At 40.1% G+C, this 26,322-nt stretch overlaps 1 protein-coding gene across 1 annotated transcript; it reads right to left on the reverse strand.

The window, feature by feature from the left end:
* Window positions 1–381: 381 nt before the first annotated feature.
* Window positions 382–25,704, reverse strand: LOC134227517 (zinc finger Y-chromosomal protein 2-like). The gene is given in 6 exon segments (XM_062709072.1): window positions 382–520; window positions 591–900; window positions 965–1,516; window positions 1,519–2,091; window positions 2,094–2,272; window positions 25,432–25,704. Coding segments are annotated over 6 exon segments (1,890 nt in total). The 5' UTR covers window positions 25,590–25,704; the 3' UTR covers window positions 382–402.
* Window positions 25,705–26,322: the final 618 nt, after the last annotated feature.

Here is a 26,322-nt window from a genome sequence, read left to right on the forward strand (position 1 = left end):
TACTCGAAAAACATTTAACGGAGCTCTGTTTAATCATCATGAGACATTCATCATTCAAAGCATATGCGATAGAGGAAACGGTAGAATATCGATCCACTTAAGCATCTATACGAAAAGACTTCCTGGTCACAGGGTCATTGTTTTACCACACAAGATACAATTTTTTTCAATGGTTGGCAAACAAAATCATTTCAATAATAATTATAAATGGAGGACCCAAACCAATGGTCATAAAAAAGGAGTAAAAATATTAAGGAAAAGAAAACAAGAAACACAAGTTTTTGAACTAATTTCCATAACTTTCAGACATACGATGAATATATCTAAGAGCAACACGGTTGAGGACACTTTCTTCAATCAAATGAATCTTATTCAAGGCTCTCAGTAGTTCAGTTAACACTTTCATTCGTTATATGCTTGTCCAGGATTTTCTGTTTCAATCTCTTGATCAAAGTTGATTTGATTCTTCTTTTCGTGCATATTCTTCTCGTGAGTCTTCATACTCCATTTATTGTTGAACCTGGAAAGGAGCATGGAAACAATGTCTGAGCATACTCATTTTGTAAATAGATAGTATATGCATTACTCACTTTTTACCACAATAGCCACACTCGTACGGGAACAGCCCAGTGTGTATGACCGAATGCTGTCGCAGGTATCTGTTCAACGTGAAACCTTTTCCGCAAACTTGACACACGTAGCTTTTGTCCTTCAGCGCATGCAGCTTCTTGTGTTCATTCAAAATGCCTCGCTTCCCTCGGATGTATTTGCCGCAAACATCGCACTTATGCGATTGTACTCCGTTTTCAGGATGCATACGCCGCATGTGGTTGGACATGTTGGATCGACCGTGGAACGTCCAATCGCAACCATCGATGGGGCAGTTGTACGGTTTGATTCCTTGATGATGAAACAAATTAATTAGTTGGCAATTGAATAATGAATTTGTTTTTTTATTTCATACCTAGGTGGCGATTTCTGTGTCCTTCGATCGTTTCAGGTCGAACGGATTCTCCGCATAAATCACACAAAACTGGCTGAACTGATGGTGGTTTATAGTCAGGTGGCCTGTTCAGAATTGATTCTTTCGGTTTGCGTGGCTTCCTTGGTTTCTTTAGTTTGCCTTGTGACTTATGTTGATCCTGTTGTTTATCTCTTTTTCTATATTTTCTTTTTTTACGTGGCGCTGCCTCTGAATCATTTGTCTGCCTAATTTCTGATTTACCAGGTGGTTTATGTTTCGCTACCAGTTGTTGTGATGTGTAATCTGGATCATCGTCGTCATTATCAGATGAATTCAAATCAACTGGATTGTAATCTGCATCTTCTGTATTGTGGTCAGATTCTGAAGAATAGTAAACTTTTTTCTCCTTTACTCTCCTAATTTTAGATGTAGATTTATCTTCATCATTTGCTGGAGAGCCGATACTGAGTACAGCAAGTTCAGTATTTGCATGGGACATTTCGAAAATTTCATCTGTGTTTATTAAACATTCAGAGTCAGCTACGTGAGCCTCAATGCGTGTTCTACTTCATTGATATCAGATTCCAAAGCAAATTCAGCAGTGCATTCATCACTCATCGTGTGTGGAATAGTTACGCTTTGATTAATGTGAATTAAGTCATCTCTGGGAACATGTGCTTCGTCTTCTCCGATATTAAGCTCCATTTTCGGTTCTAGTACTGACGCATCTCTTCGCTCTTCTTCCATAATCTGCTCATTGTCGTTGGATGCAATCCTTCTTTCTTCCCTCACCATTTGCTCGTCATAGATCGAATCCATTTGCATTCGATGTTGCTCTATGGTAGATTTGCATTGCTTAAAACATTCGATATTTACTGGATCATCCCAACCATTATTTTCCAAATGCATTCTTTTATCTAGAAGTAGGTTGCGCGCTTTCAGCACTGCTGATTTGTAATCCAAGATTATGTCTATCATGTTCAAACAGTTGGAGCAAGCCAACGGATAAGCATCGTGATGAAACACTCGAATCTGAAAAGCAGCGTAGGCTTTCGTGCTTTGTTTTCGAAGGATGATTTTCAAATTTTCTCTAGAAACCCTACGCAGACAAAATCGACACTGGGGATGATTGATTCCGTTCCAATGGCTTTTATCGGCTTGTTTTCAGCACCACTGTTCGACAGATCTAACCTCTTTACATGAAGCATATCGATATCTTCCGCATTGACCTGTGTTCCACGACTCCTTTTGTAATGGGTTTTGCTCTCTTTTATCTCTGCCGTTTTGGGCAACACTTGAGTAGTGGACCTGCATGTAAATAATGGCCAATTGAGATATCCGAAATCAGAAATGGTTGCAATCATTTAGTCAGAGTTTGATTCATTCGTCAAAAACTCATTATTTTGTTTATTTATTTATTTATTTATTTATTGTTGCTACATCAACAGACTAATTTGTCCCAATGATGGTGTGAAAAAAAAATATTTGGGCGAATATAAAACAAAAATAAAAGTTATACATTACAATTTACAAAAACATATCAGTCTTTACGTAGTCTACTGTGCTGAAAGAACTAGTAGAAACGGCGGCGCAGCGTCTGTCGGGGAATGTTAAAGTCGAACAAAGCTGAGACACGAATGAAGTTTCTCTGCAACCCGCTGATAGCACCATGCATTCTGTGGTTAGTTCGGCTGAAAGGCATTCTTAGCATTGCGCCGATTCGTAGTGCTCTGGGACGAACGTTGATGCTAATTTGATTCAGGATAGAGCTACAGTCAATTCGGCCTTGCAAGATGCCAGCAATTAGAAGAGCTCGAGCTGTCTCCTACGGTGTCGAAGCGGTTCCAAATTTATCAACTGACATCGCGATTCATAGCTTGAAGGCGTTGTGGATCCCTCCATGAAAATTTATGTAGTGCGAAACGTAAAACCGTTGTTATAATTCGTTGCAAACTGCGGAGCCGTTTTCCAATATAGCACGTACCAGCGAGGAGTACAAGGACTTCAGACAATAAATATCGGAAAAGTCCTTTGTAGTGCGAAAGATAAATCCTAACGCTCTGGAAGCCTTGTCCACGACATATGAGATGTGCAGCTTGTACGTGAGTTGGGAGTCGAGGATAACCCCCAAATCTTTCACCTGAGTCCTCCGTTCGATCGTGGAGTCAAGTAGCTTATAATCGAAATTAATTGGTTCTTTTTTCCGGGAGAACGTAATCACAGAGCATTTTATCGGGTTGACCACCATTCGGTTGATGGAACACCAGCCAGAAAATAATGGTATGTAGTTGATTCTGCAAGAAGCGACAATCGTTTATCGAGTTGATTCGGAGGAACATCTTCAAATCGTCAGCATATGAAAGCCTTGGACATTTAATTATGAAGTTCACGTCATTGAAGTATAATAAGAAAATCAGCGGTCCTAGGTGGCTTCCTTGTGGTATTCCCGATGAAGCCGGGAAATCTTCAGATGTGCATTCGCCGACGGAGACCGACAGCCAGCGTCCAGTCATGTTTGTACGGAGCCATTCTAAGAAAGAACCACATATTCCAAGCCTTTGGAGTTTTGCTATAGCGATAGAGTGGTTCAGCTTGTCGAAGGCGACGGATAAGTCGGTATATACAGTCGCCTCTCCACATCTCGATATTGAAGGGACCATCGAGATAGGGAGAGATCGAGGAATGGAAGGAAAATTGAAATGGGTACTAGATCCAAAACGATCGTTGCTACGAAAAACAACAACAAAACAAATGTCGTTTCCTGTTGTTGATATGTTTGTTATTGTCCAAAGATGGTCTAGTAACCTGAAAATCTGACCATATCGACATAAGGAGAGTGAATACTGAACGAAATATGATCAGAACCCATCGAGATAGAGAGATATCGAGATAGGGAGGTTATCGAGATGTAGAAAGCCCAAATGTATGTAGATTGAAGGGACTGAGATAACCATCGAGATAAGGAGAGATATCGAGATATAGAACATCGAGATGTGGAGAGTCGACTGTATTACGTCCGTTTGCGCTCTGTCATTCATGCATTCCGTAATATATGTAGTGAGGCACAACAAGTTAGAAGTTGTGGAGCGGCCGATCGTAAAGGCCAAGACGTGCGAAAAAGTAAGAGCAGCATTCTCGATGTCGTTGGAGAATATCGAACTCCAGTCCATACTTCCCAACACTTCGACGATACTTTCGTGGCTCGACTGCGATGAGCGGAATAGGGGTTTCCTCAAAACTGGTGGCAATAGTGCGTCCCGGTGGCATCGAGGACTCGACTACAATTTTGAAGGAATGGCGATGACGACGGATCGCAGGAAAATCACTGGAAACGTCGGATGAAACAGGGTACGAAGAGTTCGATGATGAAAGATACTTGCCTTCGATAGGAGGTCGGAAGGTCCCGTCTCCCAACTCGATCGTAGGGCCGGGACGACTGCTGGCCGCTGGCTGGAGGGGCACGACTACGATGAGAGGGATAGGGACTTCCTTAAGGTCAGCAGCAAGTTTGCGTCCCGGGGAGAAGCAGGAGTTATGTTGCATGTCACTTATTCCATCAGTATAACCTCCTCCGTAGAAAAGACTAATGGATCGTCGGGAATTGCGGGCGGTCTTGGCCGCCAGAAATTTTCGTTGGATCTGCTGTCGGTAAACTCGCGATAAACCAAACCTCTAGGCCACGTCGAGGTTGAAAGCGCCTTAGGTTTAAGATCCAATGACATTCCAATTCTGAAGGAGATGAATGACAAGGTACTAACATCTCTTCCTTTGGCCACTAGTCTTGTCACTTGGATATCTTCGGAAGCGAGCCGTTTAATGGCTAGGGCGCGTACTTGGTCGGCAGACACGTCATTTGCTACTCGAGAAAGATAAAGCCAAAACTTGGGTTGGTTCGGAGCAACAGTAGCTATTCCAATGGACGGGGAGGGAGTACTACCGGTTCCAGCTAACAGCGGTGGTTGCGGAATGGGATTCTCATTGTTGGTCGTGCTGAACAGTCTTCGACTTCTGGTGAGTCCGCGATGTAAATCAGCACGTTTAGAAGGTTTCGGGGTGAATGACTTTGAGTTGATTAGCTTGGCAAAGTTTGTATTTATCTCCGTCTTCAATTCATACCAAATTTCGGACTTAAAGATCTGCATAATATCGCTAAGCGAATTCAGTGCATGTGCTTCCCCAACTTCATAAGCTGCACGAGCCGTGTTTCGAAAGCGCAAATCATCCATGAGCTAGGTAGAGGAACAGCACATCCAGAATATTTGCTTGTTTTTCATTACTTCCTCGAACGAGTCAGCTCCGATACCACAACAACGGGATGAATTTACAGAAGCTGAATTCTAAAATAAAGTGTGTGGTGAACTTTTGTAATTTTCCTTCAACTTTGTTGACTAGTTCGTTGTTTTAACGCCTCTAGATACCGAACTAACATGTTAGATACACTAACTTAAACTAAGTGTTATCACGCGATCCTATCATAGTTCTGATTCATAACAAATTTGCCTGGACTCATTCCCATCTGCTGCTACCTCAGCCCGAAACAGCATCGATGCGAACGCAGCGAACAGCCGCAGACATGAACGATGCATGTTTACCTACAGGCGAGACGTTATTTTATGAGTCGACAGAGAAGAATAGGGTAAAGGAAATTTTTTTTTTTTTTTTAACTAATTTTATTTGCTAATTATCTAATACATGCATTCATCTCTTAGACTAGGTGTTCCGTGTTTTCTTAACACTATCATCCTTATTTGCTATGTTACGCTTTTAGTTATTATTAATACATTTCAATTGCCTCTGGCAGTTAGAATTTTTCCTCTGGTTGAATTGAACCATGTAGGAATTACAATGTTTTCAACTTAAACTAAACTTAACCTATTTTACACTAAGGGTACAAGGAGTTAATCGTTGCAATAGAAGATTGCAACGATTTTTGTCTAAAATTGGAAATTATTTTGTTGGACATTTGTTGCAATGTCTCAATATTAGAAATTCTATGAAGTTCATTGGTACTATACCACGGAGGCAACTTCAGAATCATTTTCAAAATTTTATTTTGAATCCTCTGGTGTGCCTTCTTTCTGGTATTGCAGCAACTAGCCCATATTGGCACAGCATACAACATGGCAGGTCTAAAAATTTGTTTGTAAATCAAAAGTTTGTTCTTAAGACAAAGTTTTGATTTTCTGTTTATAAGTGGATATAGGCACTTAATATATTTGTTACATTTGGCTTGAAGGCCTTCAATGTGATTTTTAAAAGTTAATTTTTGATCTAGCAGAAGTCCTAAATATTTAGCTTCGCTAGACCAATTAATTGGAACCCCATTCATAGTGACAATATGTCTGCTAGAAGGTTTCAAATAAGAAGCTCTCGGCTTATGTGGGAAAATTATAAGCTGAGTTTTGGAAGCATTCGGGGAAATTTTCCATTTTTGCAAGTAAGTGGAGAAAATATCCAAACTTTTTTGCAATCTACTACGAATGACACGAAGGCTACGCCCTTTGGCTGAGAGACCTGTGTCATCTGCAAACAAAGATTTTTGACACCCTGGTGGTAAATCAGGTAAGTCAGAAGTAAAAATGTTATACAAAATGGGCCCCAGTATGCTGCCTTGGGGGACACCAGCCCTTACAGGTAATCTATCAGATTTAGTATTCTGATAGTTTACCTGCAGCGAGCGATCTGATAAATAATTTTGGATCAGTTTAATGATGTACAGAGGAAAATTAAAATTCATCAATTTTACAATCAAACCTTCATGCCAAACACTGTCAAATGCTTTCTCTATATCAAGAAGAGCAACTCCAGTCGAATATCCTTCAGATTTGTTGAGCCGAATTAAGTTCGTAACTCTTAATAACTGATGAGTGGTTGAATGCCCATGGCGAAAACCAAATTGCTCATCAGCAAAACTGAATTGTCATTAATATGATCCATCATTCTGTTTAAAATAAACCTTTCAAACAGTTTGCTTATTGAAGAAAACAAACTAATTGGGCGATAACTAGAACCCTCAGCTGGATTTTTGTCCGGCTTCAAAATTGGAACAACTTTGGCGTTTTTCCATTTATCAGGAAAGTATGCCAATTGAAAACATTTGTTAAATAAATTAACCAAAAAGGATAAAGAGCTCTCAGGAAGTTTTTTGATAAGTATGTAGAAAATACCATCTACACCCGGGGCTTTCATATTTTTAAGTTTTCTAGTAATAGATCTCACTTCATCCAAATTAGTTCCCAACGAAGGGTCAAAAACATTCTCTTGATTGAGGATGTCTTCGAAGCTTCGTGTAACCTGATCCTCAATTGGACTAGTGAGACCTAGACTAAAATTATGGGCACTCTCGAACTGCTGAGCAAGTTTTTGAGCCTTTTCACCATTTGTTAATAAAATTTTATTTCCCTCCTTAAGCGCTGGAATTGGCTTCTGAGGTTTTTAAGAATTTTTGTTAATTTCAAAAGGGTTTCGAACTGGGATCCAACTTCGAGACATTATTCTCAAAGTTGGTATTTCTCAGAATAGCGAAACGTTTTTAATTTCATTTGCAAATCTCGCCAAATAACTTTCAACGCGGGATCGCGAGTTCTTTAGTATTGCCTTCTTCTCACATTTTAAGACGGATCAGTAGCTGAAGATCGTCGTCAATAATAATGGAGTTGAATTTAACTTCACATTTCGGAATTGCAATGCCTCTGGCTTCGACAATTAAATTTGTCAAAGATACGAGAGCATTATCAATATCACTTTTGGTATCGAGAGGAATATCAACATCAAAATTCCTATCGATATACGTTTTGAGAGAATCCCAATCCGCTCTATGATAATTAAATGTAGAGCTGATTGGATTATAAATGACTTCTTGTGAGATTTCAAATGTCACAGGAAGGTGATCAGAGTCAAAATCAGCATGAGTTACCAATTGGCCACACAGCTGACTTGAATCCGTTAAAACTAAATCAATTGTAGAAGGATTTCGACTGGAAGAAAAACAAGTTGGTCCATTGGGATATTGAATAGTATAATATCCCGCAGAACAATCTTCAAATAAAATTTTACCATTGGAATTGCTTTGAGCATTATTCCATGAACGGTGTTTGGCATTGAAGTCACCAATTACGAAGAATTTTGATTTGTTGCGAGTCAGAATTTGAAGATCAGCTTTCAACAAATTCTTTTGCTGCCCATTGCATTGAAAAGGCAAGTAGGCTGCAATGAAGGAAAATTGTCCAAAATTTGTTTCAACAGAAACTCCCAAGGTTTGAAAACTTTGGTTTCGAACGAAGAAAATAATTTATGTTTGATACGTCTATTAATGACAATGGCGACCCCACCACAGGCGCTGTCAAGACGATCATTTCTGTAGATAAAATAATTAGGATCTCTTTTAATGGAGAGTCCTGGTTTTAAATACGTTTCAGTTATAATGGCAATATGCACATTATGAACTGAAAGGAAGTTGAATAATTCATCTTCCTTACCCTTTAGAGAGCGGGCATTCCAGTTTAGAACTTTCACACAATTATTTGGATCCATTGAAACGGAGTCCGATAACAATTTTTTGTGTGTACTTTATACCAACCTGAACAGCTTCAGGAATGGTATTTGCTTTGAACATTGAATCAATCATGTGATGCAATTGTTCAGTTAAAAAATCAAAATCGGAAGCAGTCATGCTACCTGATTCGGCAACATGACCGTTATTTTCCGTTGGGACATGGGTATAAACCTCATTTTGAGAAGAGAAATTTGGTCTACCAGCAGCGATGTTTGCATACGTAGGTACATTGGAAAAATTGGAATTTATTGAAGTGCTTGCTACCCGTTGACGAGCAGCAAAATTTGTTTGTGAATTGTGGTGGGTATGAATTGCTCGACCGGTAACCGGTTTCGAAATTTGAGCGTTTGAAAATTTCTACCCGTCGAATCTGGGATCCGATTGAATTTCCGTCATCAATTTTGCACGGAATTCAAAACTTTTTGCGTGAAGGGCATTCCCAGAAATTGGATTTATGATTGCCCCCACAGTTTGCGCACTTAAATTTATTGGAATCTTCTCTCACAGGACATGCGTCCTTGGCGTGAGAGGTTCCACCACAAATCATGCATTTAGCATCCATATGACAATGTTTAGTTCCATGACCCCACTTTTGGCACTTACGGCACTGGGTAGGGTTTTGGAAGTTTCCCCCAGGCCTGCGGAAATGTTCCCATGTAACACGGACATGAGACATAATACAGGCCTTTTCCAAACTTTTCATATTATTTAGTTCACTTTTGTTAAAATGAACTAAATAAAATTCTTGAGAAATGCCCCTCTGGGAAGTACCAGAGTGGGATTTCTTTTTCATCTTAATTACTTGGACTGGTGAAAATCCAAGTAATTGAGAAATTTCAATTTTAATCTCATCCAGTGATTTGTCATCACTGGGGAGACCTTTCAAGACGACTTTGAACAATCGCTCAATTTTGTCGTCGTATGTGAAGAATTTATGGCGCTTCTCAGTTAAATAGTGAAGAAGACGTTTGCGATCGTCAAATGATCCCGGCAAAACGCGGCAGTCACCCTTCCTAGCAATCTGAAATGAAACCTTGATCCCCTGAAGGTTACTCAAAATCTCATTCCGGAAGCCAGAAAACTCGGCAACAGATACCACAATTGGCGGAATCCTTTGCTTTTTCGCATGAATCGAATCACCTGGGCTAGAGGTATATTCGATTTGCTCAATATCATCATTAATCAAATCGAACTGATTGCTCAGTTCGATTGGAAAGAATTATTTCCGATATTAGAGTTAGAAGGAATATCTGAATTCTCCAGCTTCCTTCTATTTTTCCGCGCTTGGGCAGGACGGTCTTGAAACCTTGTTTCTTTGAAGGAAGTGGAGAATTCAGAGACTCCCCTTCCTCTTGTTTTTGTTAATACTCATTGCTGAGCGTGGAGACGTGACCTTCTAAGAGGTTTTTCCCAGAACGGTGTCCCTGCAGGATTACCACCGCTTGTCGGAATTTTACTTCCGCAAACGGGTCCAACGTAAAACGAAGGCACGGGTCCTTGCAAAGATCGTAACAGGATCAGTGGGTACAAATAGCGCTAAGAAGCACCGTTGAAATTAAAATAGCTTCGGGTAGTATTAAAACTTCCTTCCGCAAAGAGAGAAAGAACCGCACAGCACGAAAGCACGATGCGGTCTGAGTAAAGGAAAATTAATGCGTATGTATATTCAAGCAAAAGGATCATTAACAGGCAGTATACTTACGAGATAAGAAAAGGATAAAAATCTGATGTAGGTAAAAATTAGAGATAAGTTTTTAGATATATAAGCTGAATTGTTGAAAAATAAAGTTAGTGTGTTTCCATCAGTCGAGTTGTTACTTGCTGAAAGAAATCTTCTTGTGGGCTCCACTTCTATACCTTTCTTGGATTTTACCTTCGGATGCACTAGACCTTCGCCTGAGATAGGATTCTAGCTCTGAAGTTTTAGAATTGCAAATCAAGCATACAAGTGTTGATACAACTATAGATCGGTAAAGATTGGTGTTTTCGAGCAGTATACAGTATTTTATCCAACAACTACCAGCCCTTCGCCTGAGAGAGGAGTCTGGCTTGAAGGATAAGGCCCAAATACATAAGCATACTGTTCTGAAATACTGTCTTTATCTCGTGATATAGTCGAGTTAAGGAGCAGTATAGCGTCGGCTGGAATTTAATTATAAATCGAACCTTCGCGCGATTTAAACTTCAGTCGAAGTCAATAACACTAAGTGATTTATTACCATTTAGAACATTACATTTGGGCACAGTAGAACTAAGTTGAAGAAAATACATTGCGCTAAAACTTAATCACACAACATATCTCGAAAATCAGCCTCTGGAATGAATTATTTCCAAATAAGTCAAACGCTGACAAAATAGTTGGAACAATCCCAAAAACGACATACAGTATCCCCGCTTATCCGGACCTCGCTAATCCGATGACTCGTTAGTCTGGATCTCGCTAATTCGGAAATTTCCGGATTAAAAAGTATCAACACCCATTTAAACACATTATGCTGTCAATTTTCAAATTTGTGCTGTGATTTTGTTTTGGGTCAATTGTATGGAATTGACAGTCGGATTAACGAGAGAAACCCCGATAGTCCGGCCATACATTTGTCGGATCAGCAGGGGTATACTGTATTTAGTATTAGGAATTAAAAGTCATGGACTAGGAAAAAACTTCCTTTTAATTCAAATTAATATCACACTTGTTTGCTATATTTTGAAAAAAGGTGGTAAATAATAATTAAGGAAAATTATTCGATAGACTGTACGAATTTCAATACTAATAACTGAATGATTCAAAATGTCTTCTTCGTCATTATTATGTCTGTGTTATATAGGTACTGCGAGTTTTCTATGCCAAAATATCATTTTTGCCATCCGTACGTATATCATGAAGCTGACACAATCATGCTCTCCCATGAAAATATGAGAGGATGAACAATGAATCGCCTGCTTTGAGCGTGCTTACAGCGGCACACTAGGAGTTAACTTTCTGAAATCAGTATGGCGAAAGGCATCTAAGGTTCGATTTCTCAAAATTAAGCAACTTCATCGAAACAATATTTGGTAGGCGTAGTAGCGGACACCTTTCTACATAACAGGTACCAAATAGTTTTTCATGAAAAGTTCCTAATTTTGAGAAAACCCGCATTAGATGTCTTTCGCCACACAAATTTCTGGCGGATAACTCCTGCTGGTTATTTTACGCATATACTATAGCGCCTGGATGTGGTAGCGGCGAGTAGAAAATCAGCCACTGCCAATAATTCATTGTCTACCGGTTGGTTGGATGGCCGATCTGTAGGAAAGTACACCAATTACAGAGGGATTACCCTTCTGAACTCGGCGTACGAAATTCTGTCGCGTATTCTATTTTAAGAAACTGGGACCGCTTGACGAGGCCATTGTCGACAAATAACAAGTAGGGTTTCGTAAGGCGACCGTGATTAGGCTGATACGTACATCGCTTCATGGCTCGAAATCAATTATTCAGATTGCAGACCTTGTTTGTTAGTTTTGCAGTGCCAACTTCATTCGACTGATTCAATCTTCCAGACCACAAGTTCCGAAATATAAAGCGTAGACACCAATTTACAAATGCTTGTAGCTCCTGCACACCAAGCGTCATTGGCGTATGATTCCATTTACAATGTCAGCTGATGAATCTGGCAAGGCTATGCATGACGGAGAACTACTTCCCATTTCGTGGCAACTACTACAAACAGACGAAAGGAGCACCGATGGAAAATCACCTTTTTTGTGCGAACTGTTCATGGCGAATCTGGAGAACAACCTACAAGAACAAGGAATACTACCCGAGAAGTGGTGGAGAAACGTTGATGACATTTTCAGCATCATCAACCGAAAGGATCTACCCAGGATTTTGGAAGCGATAAACAACGTGCATAAGGACATCAAATTTACCTTCGAGGAGGAAAAAGAAGGTAAATTACCTTTTTTGGATCTACTGGTCATCAGGGAAGCAAATACAACATTGAGCCTCGAAATCTACAGGAAGCCCACAAACACCATGAGAGTCAACCCATATACATCGAACCATTCGTACCAACATAAAATAGCAGCATTTCATCACGATACCCCTGAGCGAAGAAGGAAAAACGAAGGAACTACAATACATCTTGGAAACAGCGAAGATCAACGGATACCAAGAGAGGACTATACGAGCGATCATCAACAAGAAGGAAAGGACCCCAAGACGAAATGGACTTACAACGCTGACACCGATCGATGAGCCGCTAAAAAGAGTTTCGGTCCCATATGATAAACACATCACCAACCAGCTACGCCCTCAACTAAAGAAATGCGGCATCGATCTAGTATTCTCCAGTAGAAGCAACCAACTCAAGTCTCTATTGGGTTCAACGAAGGATAAAGTAGAAACGTTAAATAAGGCATGCATTTATAAAATAAGTTGTTCCCAATGTGAAAAAATCTATGCAGGCCAAACAAAAAGATCATTAGATATAAGTGAGTAAGACGAAAAGAGAAAACGATAAGGGATTACATTACGAATTTAGATCTAAGGTAGCAGAGCATGTGTATAAGGAAAATCACCCAATTACGGCATCAAATATTAAAATCTTAAGAAATGTCTCTTCCCCATGGAAACTCGATGTCAGGTACAAACAGTGCTATTGAATAAGGATCAGAGAAATGGAAAATAGATAATCTAATGAGCATTAGAGCAATCGCTCACTAATGGTTACCAAAAATTAGAAAGGTGAATCTGAATATTCAAAAGTCAGAGCCTAAAAGTTTGAAAAAGAGGTTTTATAGTCAACATAGTCTGCTATTGGCTTTGTGAATATATTTAGATTCGCAATCCTCTGTGCCCACCCTTCAATTAATCGCCGTTGAAAATCTAATAAGATCACCGAATCTGAAGTCCCGAAGAAGATCCGAACAGCTTTTGGGAAAAAAGAACTAAGTGGTAATTTTTCCTAAATCCGTCATGAATAAAACATCTTTCGACGAGGTTTCAAAATTTTCAACATTTTTTTTCATTCAACGACGAAACGAAACATAGTAAAACGTTTCAAAATAGTTAAAAATAGTGACTTTTCAGAGAAAAATGACTTTAGTCAAGTCGAAAAAGAGACTTTTTAGTGACTGACTCGCTACCAGGCCTGCAATGTTGTGAAAACTCATATATGAATATGTACATTTTGTGGAAGATATTGGTTTGAAAAATGTATTAGAGGTAACCACTTTTCCTTCGATGGGACTCGAACCCACGACCCCCAGTACGGGTATGATTCCATTTTATAGTCGAATTATAGAATCTTTTGACGTAAACTACGTCTAAGGGGAAGACTCTGATACAGGGTGTAAAACGGAAATTTCCAAATTCGAGACCGTCACGAAATTAGGATAGATTTCAAACGCTAATAGCTCCTTTATCTTCCAATGGATTTTCGAGATTTTATTATCAATCGAATCGGCAACTCTCCAGCAATTTTTTGAGCCTATTGGAACTATTGATTGTCAACGTAAAAACATTAAAAATCCAAATATTTTCCAACCCAGTAAAATTTCACAGTTTCGTTACGACCGCCGTCTGCGGTTGGTTCTTGCGCTTTACTTTTGTGCGGTGATTCGCACAAAAAGTATAAAATAGAACCAAAGCAATGACCGCGGTCGGAGCAAAAAAGTAGTGTTCATAAAAAAAGTGCTACAGATGCTGGACATGTTCATGTAAGCAAGAGGTGAATATTAAAATTGATTATCAACTTTAAACAAGGTTACACTCTAACTTTTTTGACGGAAATTGAGTAAAATTTCTGTGGGATAGAAAGCGGCAATGTAATTTTACTCAGTCACTGAGAAGGTGAAAGTTAGCGTGTATCCTACTATTTGGGCAGCATCCCTTTAAAATAACACTTCATAAGCATTTAATCGCTATTTAATAGGCAGTTAACTATGAAATGCATTAATCACAAATGCAAGTCGAATAATAATCGGAGAATGGCATCATCACCACTGCGGAATAATAAATTTTTAATTGTCATATCCAACCATTTTCATATATAATGAGTTACGCCAATATCCAACAATCTAATGGTTGTAATTTGACTAGCACGCACGCGCGGTTTGAAGTTTGTATGAGAATTACTATGAAAACAGTAAATTTTTCGGAAAACCGTTTTGCAACGTTAAATATTATAAAAATATATGAATATGAGTACGTTGGCAACAACGGAAACTTATCAAGTGAATAAATCGTATTTATTGCGAAACAATTCGCTGCTTGCAAAAAAAAATAAGGAATACTAAATCGTGGGAAATTCAATTGAGCACGTAGCTTAGCTTAGACTGACTGTACATATCAATGGTTGTTACTCCGTGATTGATCAGAACTGGTGCAAATTGCACTACGATCCAAGTGAATAGTGGTTGGGATTTACCAAATATTCTCGAAGTGCACGTTTCAGCAGCTCGCAAATGTTGATCAATAACGGCGCCGGCCAAGTCCTTACAGTCAGTTGGGAAAGGGGGGGAATGTTAGTGTATGGTAATTGTTGCTACTAGAGACCGAGAATACCTCTGCATCTCCACAATTGTTAGTTGGAGGGGTAATCAGTTACATATATCAGGATTCACCATGGAAAGTGATGTGGCCTATGCAACTTCTAAACTACAGCATTAGCATTCCCTTCTTCTTCTTCTTCTTATTGGCATTACATCCCCACACTGGGACAGAGCCGCCTCGCAGCTTAGTGTTCATTAAGCACTTCCACAGTTATTAACTGCGAGGTTTCTAAGCCAAGTTACCATTTTTGCATTCGTATATCATGAGGCTAACACGATGATACTTTTATGCCCAGGGAAGTCGAGTCAATTTCCAATCCGAAAATTGCCTAGACCGGCACCGGGAATCGAACCCAGCCACCCTCAGCATGGTCTTGCTTTGTAGCCGCGCATCTTACCGCACGGCTAAGGAGGGCCCCATTTTATCTCTATTTTGAGGTTAAATAAGAATGTTCAGCCAGACATATTTTGTTAACTAATGTTTATTTTGCATCCTCGACCACCTCGAAGGTATCCCCGTCTATCGTAACACTGCTTCCCAGGCGGGCCCTGTCGTGCTCGGTTCCGCCCACAAGCATGTACTTTGTCTTTGACGCATTCATCACCAGTTCAACTTTTGTTGCTTCACGTTTCAGGCGCGTGTACAGTTCTGCCACCTTGGCAAATATTTTGCCAACAATGTCTATGTCATCCGCGAAACAAATAAATTGACTGGATATGTTGAAAATCGTACCCCGGCTGTTACACCCGGCTCTCCGCAATCCGCTCTCCGAGAATCTGATGTGCCGGTTGGAAAAAAGATGTGTATTACTACTAGGGAAGCAAGGGCACTATTCTCAGCAAAGTGAATATAGGTGCCTTCCGTTAAAGCAAAAGCAATAGCTATGTACATATTGGGTATGGTTGATAAATTATCGTGTAATAAAGGACATGGATGTATGACAGCTGAAGAATGGAATAATTGGTTTGATCTCACCGAATTTGATCCGTGATGTAGTTCGTCGTCGGTATCATCAGGAAATCTGCTTAGTGTCCGTTTCTGTTTCGCCATCGTTCCTCAAAACATCCCAGATGGGTGGAAAAACACTTTCGAAATCTTGAGTTCACCATTCGAAACAGAAATTAACGCCCAGTTTCTGGTGGACCGTGGAGTGTGCAGTTTTTTATGGAGCTTGCAGTTTTATTTGATGGCTTTCATTTAACTTGTATAACTGTTCTGTCCTGAAAACTTTGGATATCCAAAACCAATCTTTTCACAAAATGATTGGCAAGGCACAAAATAATTTTGCAGCGATATGTCAGAGACACATCCACTCGTAACGATTGCTGCGATCTCCCCTCTATAAGAACCTATCAAAACCCGTATTAGATTTAAATAGAGTTTAAATTGTCTGGTGGCTAGAAGAAGAGGCCCCAAAAACATATCAATAATGAGCATTTTTATTTTCTTTATAACTTTGCTTACTATCCGATCGGTTCGCAACAACAATCGTCTTACAGATGTAGAAATATTCTACGAAGTCAAAGGGGTTGATTTTATTTAGGGGAGATCCTCCAGTGCCGGACACATAAGCCATTTAACAATAAAAACTCTGACTATCCGGATTATATTTCCTTTTATACCATACTAGCAAAGCCAGCTACATCGAGTTTCAAGGAACATATGGCGGAAGTGAGTAAGGCGAAAAAAGAAAACGATAAGGGATTACATTACGAATTTAGATCTAAGGTAGCAGAGCATGTGTATAAGGAAAATCACCCAATTACGGCATCAAATATTAAAATCTTAAGAAATGTCTCTTCCCCATGGAAACTCGATGTAGCTGAGAGTTTGGAAATCCACCGACAGGTACAAACAGCGCTGTTGAATAAGGATCAGGGAAATGGCAGCTCTTGGCTCTTCAAGTTTCTACCTAAACAATAAAGTAATTTACTGTTTAGGTAAATAAAGTAGGCAAATAAGATTAGATTAGGTACCTAGCATAGTATAAATAGTGTAAGTTGCGATTGTTTTCTTCAAGTCGAGTCAAGTACAAGACACTGAAGACGACCACACAGTTGTGGTCGAAATACGTATCTGCAAAGATAACGAAAATTAACTAGTGGAATTAAATGGACAGTACTTAATTCGTCTTAGACGGTTTAATACATTCCACTAAAAGAGCTTAATATATTTTTCCCCATATATATTTGTTTGCGAGAAAAAATCACAGAGGGGAACCGCAAAATAGCACAGTATTCAGCAGAGGCGAACTGCTGCACCTAAAGACCGCAGAGGCGGACACGTCGCAGTACGTGGAATAGCCGCAGAGGCGGTAGGCTCCTGGAAGCGACTGCTTAGCAGTGAATCAGAAAAGACAGAGGTCATATATCGGACAGAGGTCATTTGCTGAGAAATCATTGCCAGAGGGCGATCAAAGTCAGGTATGGAAAAAATGATTAATGAAAATGCACAAAACTTATTGAATGTAATGGGATTTTAGAAAACGCTTCGCGATGGAGAAGTGGAAATCGCTCAGTTCAAATTCAAATTGTTCCCCCCAAAGCCGTGCGGAGTGAATGGATCAAGTACAAAAGGAATTTTGATTACACAATCGCAGCAACGGGAGAAACGGATCGCACGAGAATAAAACACATATTTTTAGCGAAAGCCGGGCTGGACCTGCAAGAAGTCTTTGCATCCATTCCCGGAGCAGATGTAGTGGAGGATCTAGAGGAAACAGTCGATCCATTCGGTGTTGCGATATCTAAGCTTGACGAATATTTTCGCCGAAACAACACGAGACCTTTGAACGCAACATATTTTGGACATTAAAGCCAGAGACGGAGAATCATTGCGGAAATTCATGCTTAGGTGTCAAGATCAAGCGACTAAGTGCAAATTTGGCGACACTGCAGAAGAGAGCCGTGCAATTAGTGTAGTAGACAAGATAGTCCTATACGCACCAAATGAGCTCAAAGAGCAACTACTCCAGAAAGAAGTTTTGAGTCTCGACGACGTAACGAAAATGATAAACTCGTACGAATCCGTAAAGCAGCAAGCGCAATCAATAAGTCTGCCAGGTACAAGCTTCTCTACCGAACCGGACTACGGATCTTCGTCGAATGTCAACAAGATTCAACAGCTATCACGAACCGCATGCACTCGATGTGGTCGGATTGGTCACATGGCGAACGATTTTAAATGCCCAGCACGATCCAGGGAATGTACCAAATGCAAGCGTATTGGGCATTTTGCCGCACAATGTCGATCGATCCCAGTAAACAAATCGAATTGGAACCGCTTTTGACGGTTCGATTGGAAACAAGATGGCGTCTTTGCCGATCTCTTATTCTAGTATTTCTATTCAGTATCAGCGACGGAGGCGAAACAATTCAGATCAAGCTTGGAGGAGTTGTATTGCAGGTACTGATAGATTCTGGGTGTAAGAAAAACATTGTCGATGAGCGCTCTTGGAACTACATCAAAGCGAACGGAGCGAAAATATGGAACCAAAGAAAGAATTGTGATGAAATATTCCTACCATACGGGGAAAATGCGAAACCGTTGACTCTTTTGGGAAGGTTCGATGCGACGGTTTCCATAGCCGACGGAGCGAAAATTTTAGAACTGGTCTCTACATTCTATGTGGTCAAGGGTGGTCAGCAATGTTTATTAGGCCGCATCACAGCCACAGATTTTGGCGTGTTGTTTATCGGGTTGCCGAGCACTCACGGAATCAACGCAATCACTAATACCGGAGCTCATCCGTTCCCTAAAATTAAAGGTATTCAGGTAATGACATGAGTTAAGATTTTTTTTTCTATTCAATAAAATGTTCAAACGTGAGTGGCTTAACTCCGTTTCAGGTAAAAATACCAATCGATGAATCTGTTCCGCCTGTTTGCCAACAACCAAGGCGGCCTCCTATCGCGCTCATGGTAAAAATTGAAGATAAGATAAACTCTCTGCTTGCTAATGATGTTATTGAGACAGTTGAAGGCTGCTGTCAGTGGGTCTCTCCGTTGGTAACCGTAGTGAAGGACAATGGGGATCTACGCTTATGCGTGGATATGCGCAGAGCGAATGCAGCAATCATTCGTGAACGACACATTATGCCAACGATAGAAGATTTTCTACCGAGATTTACGTCTTCAAAGTGGTTTAGCCGGCTTGATGTAAAGGAGGCGTTCCATCAAGTGGAACTTGAGGCTGGAAGTCGCTACATAACCACATTCATAACACACATGGGCCTATTTCGCTAAAAGCGTTTAATGTATGGTATTGCTTGTGCCCCGGAATTATTCCAGAGAATCCTCGAACAAATTTTGAGTCCGTTTAGCAAGAACGTGGTCAATTTTATAGATGACGTTCTTATTTTCGCCAACACTGAGGTGGAGCATGATGAAGTACTCAAAGCAGTACTGTCGACACTGAATGAATATATGGCATACTGCTGAATCAAACCAAGTGTGTATTCAAGGTTCCAGAGCTGGAATTCTTAGGACACGTCCTATCTGCAGATGGTATTCAATTGAATCCATTCAAAATTTTCAGGCACCAACTACCTCAGAAGAAGTTCGCTGCTTTCTTGGTTTGGTAACGTACGTTGGCCGGTTTTGCCAGATCTAGCAACAGTTACCGCTCCACTGCGTGAATTGACACACTTGGGGGTTTCATTTACATGGGGCAAGAGCAGCAGGAATCGTTCGCTAAACTCAAAGAGATGATTGGAAACGTAGAGAACTTAAATTTTTGACAATAAGTTGAGAACTAGGGTTATCGCCGATGCTTCTCCGGTGGCTCTCGGGGCCGTTCTTATACAGTTCGAAGGTTCTACCGACGTTGACCCCGTCCGATTGCTTACGTTAGTAAAAGTTTAACGACCACAGAAAAGCGTTATTGTCAGACGGAAAAGGAAGCTCTTGCGCTGGTCTGGGCAGTGGAGAGGTTTTCCGTCTATCTTATTGGACGCAGGTTTGAGCTTGAAACGGATCATAAACCACTGGAAGCGATTTTCAAGCCAACAGCTAGGCCATGTTCGAGAATTGAACGATGGGTACTAAGGCTGCAGGCGTTTACATTTGAGGTCAAGTATCGTAAAGGTACAAGCAATATAGCGGATCCACTATCACGATTGGTTGAAGAACATTCACCTGAAGAGTTTGACGCTGAGAGTAAATTTATGGTATTAGCAGTTATGGAATCAGCAGCAGTTGATATTCACCAACTCCAAAAACTATCTGGCACGGACGTTACGTTAGAGGCAGTGAAACGCAGTCTTCAAACCGGAAACTGGGAAACTCAACTAGTTAAATTTTTCACTCCTTTCAAGAACGAACTAGGACTTATAGGAGACTTAGTTGTTCGCGGGAATAAACTAGTTATACCTGAATGTCTGAAAACACGTATGCTGGAACTTGCCCATGAAGGTCACCCGGGAGAATCGGTGATGAAACGACGACTGCGTGACCGGGTTTGGTGGCCTGGAATGGATCGAGATGCAGAGCAGAACGTTAAATCGTGCAAAGGTTGGTGATTCGTGAGTCTCTTATCTAGGCCAGAGCCAATGAGTCGTCGTGAGATACCCTCCAAGCCGTTGGTGGAGGTGGCCATAGATTTTCTCGGACCCATGCCATGTGGAACCTACTTGCTTGTTGTTATCGACTATTATAGTCGATACAAGGAAGTGGAAACAATGACAAGAATAACAGCAAAAGAAACTGTAGAAAGACTAGACAGAATATTCAGCCGCCTTGGATATCCACAATCAATTACATTGGACAACGCGAAGCAGTTCGTGGGCATAGAATTGGATGAATACAGCAATATAAAAGGAATTATTCTCAGACATTCAACCCCTATTGGCCGCAAGAGAACGGATTAGTAGAGCGCCAAAACCGGTCTCTGCTGAAACGCCTTCAGATCAGCAACGCACTCGGCAGAAACTGGCGGTAGGATCTTCGCGACTACTTGCTGATGTACTATACTACGCCTCATTCAATCACCGGTAAAACCCCACTGAATTATTATACGGTAGAACAATTCGATCTAAAATACCTGCACTGGAAGACATTGACACGGCTGGTAGCGACTGATGCCACTCAAAATAGTGGCTTTAGTGACCAACGCTGACGAAAAAAGGGACCAAATTCAGTTGCAGAAATAGTGACTTCCAATTTCAGTTGCAAGTTCGATTAGATGGAATCAAGCGATTTTAGGTCGAAGGAAAATATTTTTTTCCGTAATTTGTGGCGGAAAACATCTTTTACTCACTTCTCTTTTCTCTTTGAACAAACTCAGAAGAAAAACGAAAATCGTACACGCTAACTTTCATCTAGTCAGTGACTAAGTAAAATTGTATTGCCTTATCTTTTAACCCCACGGAAATTTTAATCAATATCTGTGAAAAGTAGGACAACTCAAAACTATGAGTAGTCTGCCAGCAAATCAATTTTTTACGCCACTGGAAGTGAGCGAAATATTGTTATCACTCTTAACACCTGTTTTTCTTTTCTGAAAATTATTTCTCGGTGAAAATCTGCGTGAATGAGCATTCTCTTCTCGCGAGAATGAGTGAAAATTTCGATCACTGGATTAACTGAACACCTGCTTAAGAAAGATGCAGAGAACTCTACGGAACAACAATACGGATCGTTTTAACAAAAACGATCCAAAAATTATAGAGATTCATGTGAGCCTGGGAATGAACCCTCGACCTACTGCTTGTAATGAGGACCATGCTCTCTGAACTTTTAAATATTTATACTCCAAAATACGAACAAATGAAACTTTCTGAAACTTTTGAGAACAAATTAAACTTTCTTAAATTTTTAGACAAATTTTTATATGGATGCCCAATGAGAGAAGCCTGCTCAAATTGAGACAACAACTTAAAAACCAAATATCCTGAAATTGTGGTGGAATGATGGCATTTTTAACATTTTTGGCATTTCTTCTTCTTCTTCTTATTGGCATTACATCCCCACACTGGGACAGAGCCGCCTCGCAGCTTAGTGTTCATTAAGCACTTACACATTTATTAACTGCGAGGTTTCTAAGCCAGGTTACCATTTTTGCATTCGTATATCATGAGGCTAGCACGATGATACGTTTATGCCCAGGGAAGTCGAGACAATTTCCAATCCGAAAATTACCTAGACCGGCAGCGGGAATCGAACCCAGCCACCCTCAGCATGGTCTTACTTTGTAGCCACGCGTCTTACCGCACGGCTAAGGAGGGCCTTCGTATTTAGCATATTTAATTTATGGATTTGTGCTGTGAAAAAATGATAGCATTTGGTCATTATTGGGAGAAGTTGTTCTAATTTTGCGTGGCCACTAAAAACATCCTTAGGAGGAACAAAACACAGTAAATAAGGTCGTCAATTTAAAAAAAACTCGCAACATAATGATCATATGTCTACAGGATCTATTATAAAAATACACTATAACAATACTACTTTAGTTCTTGGTAAAACAGAGGAGAATCAAGTCTCCCTACCATCCCTACTGCATAAATTTTGAGTTAAAAAAACTCGTAATCGACAGGTCTCCTCCTTGCAGTTTCAATTAGCTACTGTTGAAATGCCAATAAGAGCAGCGAGTTAAATGGCTGGCGAAGTTACAGAGCGATCATTTTTCCAAGGTCCGTAATTTCATTTCCGCCATGAACAAAGCATTTTCCGTTGGATACATAAAGCCTTATAAAAGATCTTAGTCAATAGTTTTAAAATAGTTGAAAATAGTGTCGAGAAAAAGTGACTTTAGTGACTTGAGGTCGAAAAAAGATACTTTTAGTGACTAGCCCGAAAAAGTGACCTAGTCACTAAAAAGTGACCCGCTACCAGGCCTGCATTGAAAACACACCAGTTGATGAGGATGTACGTGACAGAGACAAGTTACTGAAGGAGAAAGGAAAGCTGGCAGAAGACCTCAGACGTCGTGCTAGAAAATCGTCATTGTCCGAGGAGATACTGTTCTTATGCAGAACCTTTTGCCAGGAAACAAATTATCAACGACATTCAACCCAAAAGAGTATACCGTTGTTCACCGCTCAGGACCACGTGTAACCATCGAGGATCAAGCTACAGGCACATCGTATGACCGGAACGTTGCTCATCTCAAAAAGGTGTCTGAGCCTGCAGCACAGACTGTTCCAAGTGAAGGATTCAGCTTTAATGAAGATAACCAGCCGCCGGTGCCTACCAATGGCACCGATGACGAATTCTACGGATTTGACCTTGGAACGGATTACAGCGCGGCGTCTAAATCGGATCCATCAAAACGTCAGCGACGTGCAGTCAAGGAGCCATCTAGATATGCAGATTAGCAACTATAACAATTTCATTGAAGAGGGGAGATGTGGTACCTAGGTGCGGGCCTGAGTATATGAGAAGGATGATTCAAATCGGGGAGATCAGAGGATGTCATGAGGTGAAAAGTGAAATGTGAAATGGGAGTTTGAAATAAAGAATCTTGTTAAAAGCAGTTCAATTAATCTCGAATAATAAATCTAAAACTGGAAGTATCACACTGAGGATGGCTGGGTTCGATTCCCGGTGCCGGTCTAGGCAGTTTTCGGATTGGAAATTGTCTCGACTTTCCTGGGCATATAAGTATCATCGTGTTAGCATCATAATATACGAATGCAAAAATGGTAATCTGGCTTAGAAACCTCCCAGTTAATAACTGTGGAAGTGCTTAATGAACACTGAGCTGCGAGGCAGCTCTGTTCTAGTGTGGGATGTAATGCCAATAACAAGAAGCAGAAAGACATGTCATACGAAACATTGTTTCGTGTAACATTCTCGCAAGATGATGGTAAAGGAGTTGAGCGATGATTTTTTAGAAAAAAATTGGGTAAAACCAAATATAGTACACTGATCTAATTATTCCGCTCTATTTAGAAGAGAAGGAACCCACCGACACTACTACCCAGCTTTAGTAGCATCTCCCATTCTGTGAGGGAGTAAGGACCCCACTGTCTAGCAGCTGGGCCACCCCGTTCATACACCCCGGTTCAATAATTGATAATACCCTTAAAGTAGGCAATTACCAAGGATTGTAACGCTCTGCATAGTGGATGAATGATGCATGAGAGAAACAAAATTTTCAATAGCTTAGCGATGATACTCGAAAGTTTCAATAGAACTGGCAAATTGGTGGAGAGTTTATAAATCGATTGATATATAAATCTTCAAAACCCATTGATAGATAAAGCACAGACAAACAGACGTAACACTTCTCTTTCGAACATCGTTCACGAGTTCAACGGTTGATTTGAAATACATCTGTGCTACGCGATTGTGCCAAGAGAGGCGCTAGTGTTCAATCGCTTTGACATTTGACTAGTGTATACACACTTAATTTTTTTCGCCGAGATCTCAGCATTTTTTGTTTATTTTCCCGAGGTGGGCACCGCCGAGTTTCAGCAAACATGATTTTTGCCGAGATCTCAGTAAAAGTGACGTTTCAATTGCTGAGATACAGCAAATATTTTGCTGAGAATCAGTAATAAAAGAAATTTTCTGTCAAAGTTCCGTTTTGAAATTTACTGAGCTATAGCGGTGCCCAATTTTGCCGAGCTCGAAATATAAAAAGTTAGTGTATATGCTGCTGAATGTTTTCTGTGTTGATGACGATGATGATGATGATTGATATAGATATATGCGTTAGGAACAAACGTCAAATGGGAAATAATCATGGCCGACTGGGTTTCTCGCGCTTCTGATAACAGATGGCAGTAGTGTTTTCTGAAAAGCGAATGACGATAATTTTTCGAACAGTTTGTATGAAGAGTTACGTCTATTTGTCTGTGGATAAAGGACCTATTTTGTGTTACAAATATAACATGATTTCGTGACGGTCCCCATTTTTGACATTTTCGTTTACACCCTGTATCTGAGTATTCCCCTTAGACGTAGTTTACGTCAAAATGTTCAAGCTGTAACGTCTGTTTGTCTGTGATAAAAGTTATCTCCTGTTCTCTGTGTAAAGTTATAATCAAATGGTAGAATAGTATGTACTAATTAAATGGAAAAGTATGTACGAACAGTGATATCAAGCAACTCTTTACAGATGATACGTGTCGTAATCTGGCCATTATACGCTTAGTCTGGCACATAGCTCCTCTTCTAATAAACGATTGACCCGATAATAAGTGTAAACTAACCGGTTATCATTTCCAATAAAAAAAATACAATGACAATTACAATTACGATTGGTTATACACCCTAACAAGAATTTAATTTTTGGAGATCTTCGACAAAAAAGTTCGAATAAATCGTGCTCAATATAATTAAAACAAATAAGTCAAACTCTGATTAATTGTTTGGAACATGTAGTTCTATTAAAAAAAAATCAGTTCGTAGCATTTGCATGACCCATACATACTTGTTTACTGTTTCGGAACCTTTGCTTCCTCTACTGGTCACATTTTGCACCGATCCGCTCGAGTCGAAAACCTCTTCATCCGGTTCTTCCTTCACTTCCACAAACGACATGAGGGCATTTTCTGCATTGTCGCTCCTTTTACTACGGCGGCTTTCCATTTTTTACAGAAAAACTTGCAAATTTTTGTTGGCGATAGATGGCAAACCACTAAAAGCAAAACATTTTCCTGGCACTGACAGCTCACAGGCACCAGGAGCGGTCGGTCGACGGTCGCACGCAAATCAGCAGGGTTGCCAGTATGTAGGAATTTTTCAAAACTGTTCACTCTGAAATAAATCCATGTTATGGGATTTTAGGCTTTAGTCCGATTCGCGAATACGCGAGAAGTGGACCCGCATAATTACAAACTGTAAATGGATATTTTCCCGTGCGTTCGGCCACAGTATCCTTTACTGTTGACAACTGTAAATGAACAATCTCATGTAAACAGTTTGTGGTACGGTTATTTGACAAATAACAGTATGTTGAATGGGTTGTTAAGTTATGTCACCATAAATCGGCCGTTTTCGCGTGCAAAATTTTCGCTCGACAGTAAGATAAAATGTTGACATATAATGCAGGAAATATAAAACTTTTTAGGAACAGCATGTTGTATATTGACATTTAGTGATGATGTCGAGTAGTTATGGTTGAATCCACCGAAAAATATTTGATAACCACAACGTAAACTGTGAAGCTATATCTTACATCGTAATAATGATTCTGACCATATAACATGTTGTTTTTATTTACTATGTCTGAAACTTGATTATGCATATGTACAACATGTGATAGATTTAGTTCGGAAAAGGTATTGGAGGGTAATCGCCCCTTCGGTGGGGTTTGATCCCA

The sequence above is a fragment of the Armigeres subalbatus genome, chromosome 3 (genome assembly GCF_024139115.2).
Source record: "Armigeres subalbatus isolate Guangzhou_Male chromosome 3, GZ_Asu_2, whole genome shotgun sequence".
Taxonomy (NCBI): domain Eukaryota; kingdom Metazoa; phylum Arthropoda; class Insecta; order Diptera; family Culicidae; genus Armigeres; species Armigeres subalbatus.